This window comes from Taudactylus pleione, unplaced genomic scaffold (assembly GCF_031769625.1).
Source record: "Taudactylus pleione unplaced genomic scaffold, aTauple2 ptg001720l, whole genome shotgun sequence".
NCBI classification, from domain to species: Eukaryota; Metazoa; Chordata; class Amphibia; order Anura; family Myobatrachidae; genus Taudactylus; species Taudactylus pleione.
In genome coordinates, this window is record NW_028286117.1 from 187,501 (window position 1) to 197,690 (window position 10,190).

General features: G+C 42.3%; 1 protein-coding gene across 1 annotated transcript in view; it reads left to right on the forward strand.

The window, feature by feature from the left end:
• The window catches only part of FBXO33 (F-box protein 33), a 46,587-nt gene extending 40,649 nt beyond the window's left edge, over positions 1-5,938 (forward strand). The window contains exon 4 of the mRNA XM_088464612.1: positions 3,695-5,938. Coding sequence (XP_088320738.1) covers positions 3,695-3,966 — 272 coding nt within the window. The 3' untranslated portion in view covers positions 3,967-5,938. The remainder of the gene's footprint in view (positions 1-3,694) is intronic.
• The last annotated feature ends 4,252 nt before the right edge of the window (positions 5,939-10,190 follow it).

The window sequence follows — 10,190 nt, forward strand, 5'->3', positions numbered from 1 at the left end:
TCTTTTTTTAGACTGTATGACGTTAGACCATGAGGAGTCCTTTAAACATGTCTGAGCTCAATAGGGAGGGAATCTTCACACAACTGGTCGCGTTTCGTCTTTCGACTTCATCAGGGGTAGCTATCAAAAACATTATTTATTGATAACCCATAGGGGTATGATTTACAGGTAGTAATCGATAGTAGGTGGGTAATGCTGTACTTCAGCTGATTAATCACACAACCCAATTGGGCCCAAATATGATCCAAGTCTGATAATCAAATATCTACTCCTAATGGGTTCATAGTAACGATCAGATAATGAGTCAGCAGTAACCGTCCGAAGCTCCTCCAAATGAATGAAAAAGCCGCTAAGGACCTGGGTATTCCCTTCTGTGAGCGCAGATGTGAACCAGTCTCAGGGCCCAGGATATAGGCTCCTCTCACCGTTCATGGACTGACTTAGGGTAATAATGAAAGGCTTTATTTGTATGTCCAGTCCCTGATTACTGACTGCTAAACTCTACCTCATATGTTCTAGCTGTTGAAAATAAATTCTCTTTTTTTAAATACTAAATTATTCCTGATGTAATAGTTACTGAATATGCACTTTATTTCTGTGTGACATTGCTGCCGCACACTTGTTCTAATATTGGAGGTTATGTTTTATTAATTACTGTTTGCACTATGCACTTTATGATATTCATTTATCATTAAACACTGTGATCTAAGGCACACATCACATCACACACATCACACACACACATCACACACATCACACATCACACACCACACACACATCACACCACACACACATCACACCACACACACATCACACCACACACACATCACACCACACACACATCACACCACACACACATCACACACATCACACCTCACACACATCACACCACACACACATCACACCACACACACATCACACCACACACACATCACACCACACACACATCACACCACACACACATCACACCACACACACATCACACCACACACACATCACACCACACACACATCACACCACACACACATCTCACCACACACACATCTCACACACATCACACACACACACACACACCACACCACACATCACACACACACATCTCACACACATCACACACACACCACATCACACACACACATCACACACACACATCACACACATCACACTCACATCTCAGTCATTCTATTCATCTTTTTGTAGCATTACACATTTTTGATGCACAGCACTTTAAATATTGTCCATTTAAAATATTTGAAAAATTTGTTATAGTTTTGTGTGTGTGTATGTGTGTGTATATATAATTCTATATATTATTGTGTGTGTATATATAATTATATTTAGTAGGATGTATGTATGGGATATGGTGATGGGTGCGGGATCTACATATAGGTTGTGTGTATATAGGGTGTCGGATGTATATACAGGGTGTGGGGTGTATGTATGGTGATGGGTGCGGGATCTATGTATAGTGTGTGTATATATATATATGTGTGTGTAGGATGCATACATAGGGTGTCGGATGTATATACAGGGTGTGAGGGTTATATTCTATTGTTATAGTATTAATGTGTTATATTTGTGCATCATGTCCCTCAGTGTATAATTCCGTGTTTGTTGCCATATAATGTTTAGGCAGAAATAACTGCAGAGTAATACTCAGGTGATATTAGCGGAGGGCAATATATAGGTGGTAGTACTGTTGTGGCAGCTGTAAGTGAACAATCCCAACAATTTGGCCCATATTGATACCTTTTATGTATTTGTGGGCGAGGCCTCCAGGTAAGAATGGGTCCTGTATTAGGCATAGGTAGCAGATTTGGGGTGTCTGCAGCTGCTGCAGCTAGAGGGCGGGGTGCGCGCTGCTCAGCTGTCCATACTGAAACAAGGGGCTGATTTTCAAGTTCCTGAGTAAAGTTTGTCATCTGCGGACGCGTTCGGCGGTGATAGCGATACACAGGCAAGCAGGGCGTACACTCTGGTCAGCAGGGCCCACTCTGATGGGCAAAATTTGGGATTTGGCCAAAGCTGATGTATACAGTTATTATACATGAATATAATCCGTTACATTATATGTACTGTAGTATAATATCCCCAATTCACATTCTGTCACCGTGCATGAAACTCGCACGTGACACAGAAGAGCCCCAATTCACCTCATGCTGCCCGGCAGTGCCCAGGAATCATTGTATGCCACATGGCAGTGAGTCATTTGCTGTATCACCTCATGCTGCCCGGCAGTGCCCAGGAGTCATTGTATGCCACATGGCAGTGAGTTATTTGCTGTATCACCTCATGCTGCCCGGCAGTGCCCAGGAGTCATTGTATGCCACATGGCAGTGAGTCATTTGCTGTATCACCTCATGCTGCCCCGCAGTGCCCAGGAGTCATTGTATGCCACAGTCATTTGCTGTATAAAATGATCTACCATCTCATGGTTTCCTGTACCCACATCTGATATATTTTTCTTTTATTTAAGTGTTTGTCATGTTGGACACATTAAACAAATATTCTTAGTCCACCTGGGTCACAAGTAAATTATACTGGGTAATTATCAGCACTACATTTGAAGAGAGAGGACTCCTGATAAAGACCTGGATAGCTGCATAGAGGTCTATGTACTAAACCTTGGATGGCGATAAAGTGGACACAGATGAAGAACCAACCAACCAGCTCCTAACTGTCATTTTTCAAACCCAGCCTGTTGCATGGCGTAGGAGCTGCTTGGCTGGTACTTTATCTCCGTTCACTTTAATCTCCATCCAAGGCTTAGTAAATAGTCACAAAATGGACGGGGCGCATATCCAACGTTTACAAAACAGAAAGGGTGCAGCGCCCTGCCAAAGTGCCGAGCGTGAAGACAATTTTGTGGTTTTGGTGGATGACTTCTTTAAATACCAAATCAGGGCCATGATGAATAGAAAAGGTTTAGTAAGTGCTTCTATATCTGTACTGTCATGTTCTTCAAAGCGAGAGTATCTTGAAGAATTTTGTCATATATGCTCTAGCGCAGGGGTTCTCAAACTCTGTCCTCAGGAACCCACACAGTTCACGTTTTGCAGGTCACCCAGCAGGTGTATTCAGTAAAGGTTGGGTATGAAATCCCGGCTATTGGGATGCTCTTGGTCAGAATACCGACAGTGGCATCCCGACACCCATAGGAAGTCATGGTAAGTATTTCTCTAAACCTTAACCCAGCCTCCCTGGTGCCTGACCCTAACCCCCCCTCTCCGCACCCTAAACTTAACCTCCCCGATGCCTAAACCTAACCTGCCCCTCCCCGCACACTAAGCCTAACACTCCCTGCCTGGTGCCTAACCCTGCTACCTAACCTCCCCATAACACTCAGATACTTACCTTGGGGATTCTGGCGGTCTGGATACTGGCGACTGGATCTGTCAGGATTTCGGCGCTGGTATTCAGACTGTCGGCATCCTAGCATGTGGGATGCCGACTACATCATTTGCACGTTTTAAAAGATCCATTGATGGAGCTAATCTTGTGATTCTGTGAGGAGACCTGGAAAACGTACTTTTTGGTGTCCTGAGGACTGAGTTTGAGAACCTGTGCTCTAGCGGACTAATGTGCCAAAAAAGCATTGAGTCCTACAATATTAAGACCCTTGTTTTACAGAATTGTTCACGCCTCCTCTTGTGCCACCACAATAACTCAGCTTTTTACTATTTACCGTCCATAGGTTACACCGTCTGGGCCCACAATCTCATAGCAATCGCTCGTCTTCGAGGTCCGGACCTGAAAGTGCTGGAAGTCACGGAAGAAAGCATAGACTTTGACCAAAGCGAGCTGGCTGATCAAGATGTGGACCCGGTCCACAACCTTATAGAGCAGGTATCCAACGGCTTGCTCCGGCCTTGGCGCGCTGTGATGGACATCGAGCTCCTCAGCGTGTTCACCGAGCCGGCTTGCCATTTTTACAGAGAGATGCAAAACTTCAGCGAAGGCATTTAAGCTTTTTAATCTGTAGAGGTTTCCTGTGGTTACATATGCAAATAGGGTCCTATAATGTTTTTCTCAGTAGAGTGAGTTTAACCCTTTTTGTGCTGTGTTTAATCAGTATTAGCTATATAAAATTGTATGTGTGTGTCTACTTCTTGATCAAAAAAATAAGGAAAGTCGGGTATTGGTTTTGAAGCTGAAAGTGACGTCGTTCAGGGCTTTCACGGTTAAAAGTGCATTTCCATGGCATTCAAGCACGGCGGTTCATGGGTCAACCAGTAGAGAATGTCCCTTCTCTAATCCGAAGAAGCTTCGACCTATCTGCACCGGAAACTGGTGCAATGATGAACAGAGAGTACTTACTGGTTTTAGGAACCTACTGTGTGTTTCGCATAAGGTGTAAAACTTTGCAGACCAACTTCTTTTTGGTTTTTTTTCTTACCCTCTGTAGATAAAGTTGGCCTTTGCTTCATTTAGATGAACTGCGTTAATGGTTAGCAGGGCCCCCGTGTATGAACTGGTGACCTAGCAAAGATGTTTACGAGAACGTACAAAGTTTTCTTCCTCAGGTTGCTATATAACTGGTATTTTGTGCATTTATTTTTATTTTTTTTTTACCAAGTATTTTTGCATTTTGTGCGCTTTCCCCTGCGGTATGCATCAAGAGTGACGGCTTAGGGTCCGATCTGTTTTACTTTTTCCGATCTTTGTATGGCAGTGGGTATGTAATGCACAGTCTTGCATTCTAGAATCTTTAGACTCTCGCTGCTTCTTGGTAAAGAAAATGTGAACCTATGTATGAAGAAAATGTATCACAAGTAAATTTTTTTGTAATAGTCACTTTTTATTTGCTAGTGAGAGAAACGTTAAGTTCTGCTTTTTGTGCTGTCCAAACATTTCATTTTTAAAAATTTTTTTTTTTGTCGTAATACCGAAAGCGTATAAGGGAGCTAATTATTTAGAACGTGTCGCGTTACGCGTGTTAGCGAGCTTTTATTCGTGAGATCCCTGACAAACCGAGTCACTGGATTTTTCTCTGTCAGCGCCTGTTTCAGCTGCCAAAGAATAGATTAAAAACTTAAAAGAAGTGCCCACATGCTGGCGGGAAAGCGTCGGCCACCACCGGGCCGGCCGAGAAACTGCTAGATTGTAATATAAACGGTCGGGTTTCGACCTGCGGTACGCAGCTGTGCTGTGGTTCAGTGTACAACTCCTCAGACGTAACAAATAACACACCTGTTTCACTGTGACTAGCGAATGTAAAGTGGTGAGAAAAAGATTATCGCTGGTATAAGCTGCTATAATGCATGAAAAACATTCCATGAAGTTTGTTTTAATATCTTGTTATATCCGAGAGGCTTCAAAAGCCGATTTAACTGTTTCAGGGCAACCGCGGTACGGACGTGGTCTCTGTGAGACTTCCATCTGACCCCAGTTTTAAGTGGTACGAATGTTGTGCATTTAAAAGATTAAAAAACATGGACAGTCTGCAATAAACTATATAACAAAAAACACAAAGTGTACAGATGGCCAATGAGGGTGCCCAGCAGTGCTGAGACCTTGCTGCTTTCTTGTTTTAAGCTTTGGAAATCAATTTATGTAACAGATGTCCGGATACGATTCTATTTATGGAAAAAAAAGTTTATATGTGTTTTACAAATGGTTTTACCATCTTATATTTAAGAAAAAAAATAAAAATTCTTTGACAGGTGTGCACTGATTTGTTTCCAGTGAGAACATACCATACAGAAGATTTTATATGTACATCAGTATAACGGGTGCACTGGCACAGTGTGGGGGAAACATGCCAGGTGTGGTGAGATTTTATCTTATAAGTGCGATCAGATTAAAACAGGGGGATAAATTTGGGAACTCCTGACAGAATATCGAGGAAACCAGCCGAGTGTTAGAAATGACTGATGATGTTGTTTGGTTTATGTTAAATGTATATTCTTTTAATCGATTAATAAAGCATATAAAACACTTTTTGCCTTTTTTTTTTTTGTTGCTTGCGCAATTTTTAAACCATTTTAATTCGGTGGTTCCAAACTCTGCCCTCTACTCGCTACAAAGCACCGTTCTGGTCCATAGAAAGTGGCCAGAGGGGAATTGGCTACAACCAGGAGGTGTTGCAGCAATGTGACCGCACATACCTAGGAGTAAGCAGGTGCCCGGTGTAGGACCCTGGAGGAAGAGGGTCTTGCAGGTGCCCAGTTGTAGAAGCCTGATGGCGGTAGCGACCCACCCACAGTGTAGTAGGAGGGGGGTCAGTAACGGAATCCTTATGGTACGTACACACTGAGCGATCTGACAGCGATACGATATCGCTGGCAGATTGTTATGCACCCTGCCTGTTATGCTGGATGATCAATATCGATCATCCAGCACACCACGAACTTACCGCCGACTATAGCGATAGTCTATAGTAACTTGCTCAAAATCGAGCAAGTTGACCGGCATGCGCATCGCTGGTCGAGGGTAAGTTGGTAGGGACCATTTAAAAGAACGTTTTGAAAGATAACCGTAACGATATCGATATACGTGTGTACGCACCATTGTACTCTAGGAGAGTCTAAGTAGAATAACCTCCTATGCAATTCTGATGAGTGAGGTCATCCGGTCACAATTGTATACACCGGACGCTCGGCAATTTGCAATGTGCCTCCTTCTACACCATCTAATATTAGTGCCATGTATTGAGTCCCTCAGAAACCTCTCTGCAGTACCTAAATGATATAACATACTTTGAGCAATTCTGTCCAGAAAGTGAGTAGTTGGTTGCTGGGGGCTTTAATCTTTGCACAACCAATAAAAATTCTAATTTTGTCTAATTGAAATCTGTATATAGACGTGTCCTCACTCTTATTAGCTGAGGCCATGTCACACACCCCCTCCTGGTGCACCTGGTCCCGTGAGACGCGACTAGCGCTGGGAGTCTATTTGCAAATTTAGGTGTTTTTTTTTTTTTTAAATGCGTCTATGATGCCATGAGACTAGGACACACCAGGAGACTGCGCTGATTAATGTGATATGTGACACTTGTATATCTGTGCGACTGAGTCAATCAGCATGCGATGTGCTACAATGTAGCTGCCACAGCTTTGTTTTCCACAACAAGTTCCATCGTCACACGTCAAATTAATCTGCATAGTTTCCTGGTGCATCCTAGTAACATCGCAGTGTGACTAATGGTACATACACACGGTCAGAATTGCTAGATGAACGATTTGACCAACGATTTCATGAACGATTTCTGACAGTTTTAAAATGAACGAAAATTGTTCAAATTGTCGATATTAGATATTATCATCTGACATGCGGGAACGTGCATCGTTGGTCGATGCCTGCCCTACATGTCAAAGATATGAACGATTTTTACAATCATCATTGTTCATATCTGATAAGAAATCTGACCGTGTTTGCACCATTAGATGCATTTTTGACAAAAAAAAAAAAAACCAAGATGCCCGACGCTAGCAGAGTTGTGCAGGACTTGGCGGCTCGCTCACGCCAGGCAAGTCACTCTGTGTGGTGTATTGAGCTCAGATGGGTGAGAACACATCTATATTTAAACCAAGGGCCAATTTGTTTTTCCACTTATTGGCTCCTAGACTGTATTATTTCATCCTGTGTAGCCAAATACACTTCTAATAATCTACCACCCGTTTTTGGTGATTAAAAGTTCTCAATATGTGATTGCTTAAACTGTGATACCCGCACAGTCACTTTTACATGTCTATTTTTACAGCCTGTGGAAACCGGAAGAATCAAATGTTTCTGATAAAAGTGCTACAACCAGGAGGTGTAAAGTGCTCCAGTCAAAGGACGACTTGTGGTATAAGGAAGGGTGTAAAAACTTGTCAGACTATGAATGCTGCAGCAATGGCAAACCCAATGCTCCATCAATCTTACTTTGTTTTATATTGTAGGTGGATATCTAGGAAACGTTCTCTGCAGAGAAAGAGGGTTTCAGCTAATTGTAAAAATGTGTAGCCGCAATAAAGAATGCTTGGGTGAGATCCATGGTTCAAATGAGATTCATTGATGAACTACCTAGACTTGCTGTGAGGCCTAAAACGACGATTGTCAACCCTCTTCCTCCACAGGCAGAGCCAGAATCAGTCTTGTACCAGGTGGAGACGGTTGCGTTTGCTACCTCAAATTGGCCCAGGATAAAGCAGCGTGGATCTAGACAATAGAGATCTGTCTTGGGACAGGCACATGCATCTTCTTAATTTGAGAGGCTCTTGGAGGTCTCAATGTTCTGAGGATGCTAAAGTACCAGCAGATAGTTCAGGTTCACCTTGCTGTGAATTTGGATTCTATTCTTTACACAGGAATATGGGGAACCTTTGGGTTCTACTGACTTTGAAGGTGAGTCACGGCATTGATGAGCTGGTTATGGCAGATCCTACAGGCTATGGATATGGTAGAAATGGCCTAGACTTTTGGTTCTCAAACTCTGTGCTCGGTACCCTAAACACCACGTTTTCCAGGTATCCTCACAGAATCACAAGTGACATAATTTGTGCCACATGTGTATCTTTTAAAATGTCAGTGAGTAATGAATACACCTGTGCACCTGGAAAATGTGAACTGTTTGGGATCCTGAGTACCAAGTTTGAGAACCACTGGTTTAGACAATTGACATATTCGAGAAGGTTTGCATAGTTCACCTCCTCTTAGTTGTCCAAACTTCTTGGAGAACCATGGGTTAGAAAGGATGTGTCTGCCTGGGTTTTCAAGGCCTTGCAAAAGTGGTCAGATGTCCTTCTGGAAGGCTTGCAGTCAAACCATTTAGGACAAAGCCCTTTGCCCTAGCATAGCATGTCAATGCAGCATCAAGATGCAGCTTTGACTAGCACTTGGCACTTTAACGTTGTGTGGGCCTGAACTTAATAGGATTATATGTCAAGGATGACAGTATGACAGTTTCTTCTTATGGTTAGTGTGTTTAAGTGTAAGGTCACTAATCTGATTGCTCTGAGGGTCCCAGTCTGTGTTACAGGGCTCAATCTAATGGCCTCTTAATGTAACACCAAGGTCCACACATTCTGCTTCTGGACAGTTTACATCTCTTGTGGATGTCACGTGTGTTCCTTGTGTCCTCAGCTTGGTCTCTCCCTTCCATTACCCAATTCCAAAGCTCACCCACAAAACTATCAATGTATGGAAAATGTGGCTTGGTTTGAATGGAGTTTGTTCCACTCTGCCTTAGTTTTTATGTCTTCTTTCAAGGGAAGTTGACTTTGATTCTGCAGATTTAGAGCTGCTTGCATTGGTTGTTATACTTCCAGCCTCTGTACTCAGAATAGCATCTGAACCTGGTTGTTCAGCTCTTTGATTACCTCAGTTTGAACATCTAGAGATGTTTGATACAGTTTTTGGCTTGAACAATGTCCTTCCTCCTAGCCATTGGCTCAAAATTGAGAGCCCATCCTGTAGTTCTTTCCTGATGTATCATAAATCACAGCGTGCATACCTTTACCAATAGCCTTTTCTGGATGTGGTGTGGGCAATGAAGAGTTACCTCTTTAGTGCTTCCATTCTTTGGCAGTTTGTGGTTTTGTAGAAAAGATTGTTGACCTGCAACAAAATAGACTAAATCCACAACTCAAGTTCACCATTCAGCAAGCTTATAGGGGTATTCAATATGGGTGCGATAACATCGTTTTTGCGTTAATATCGGAGGTATGATGTCATTATCGCAGGTTTTACTTTTACACTGTATTCAATTTCAAAGACTTATCGCAGTTTTGAAAAGTCTTTGATAAAAAAAACGGGGATAACTTTTCACCATTGAATAGGTGTCGAAAAAAAGTGCAGAATTGGGGTTTAGGGGTGCAGGTTTAAAAAAAATAGCCTGCACCCCTGGGAATGACATTTAAAAAAGAATGGTGTCAAAAAAAGTTTAAAAAAAATAGGACACCCCAAAAAAATTAATTTAAAAATTGGGGTGAAAAAAAATAAATGGGAAAAAATTGTATAACAATAGGGAAATGGGTTCAGGGCTATTCTGTATGTATGCGGCACGTGTTTTCTAGAATAGAATTATAGCGGCAGGTGTTTTCTAGAATAGGTTATTAGCGGCAGGTGTTTTCTAGAATAGAATTATAGCGGCAGGTGTTTTCTAGAATAGGCTATTAGCGGCAGGTGTTTTCTAGAATAGGTTATTAGTGGCAGGTGTTTTCTAGAATAGGCTATTAGCGGCAGGTGTTTTCTAGAATAGGCTATTA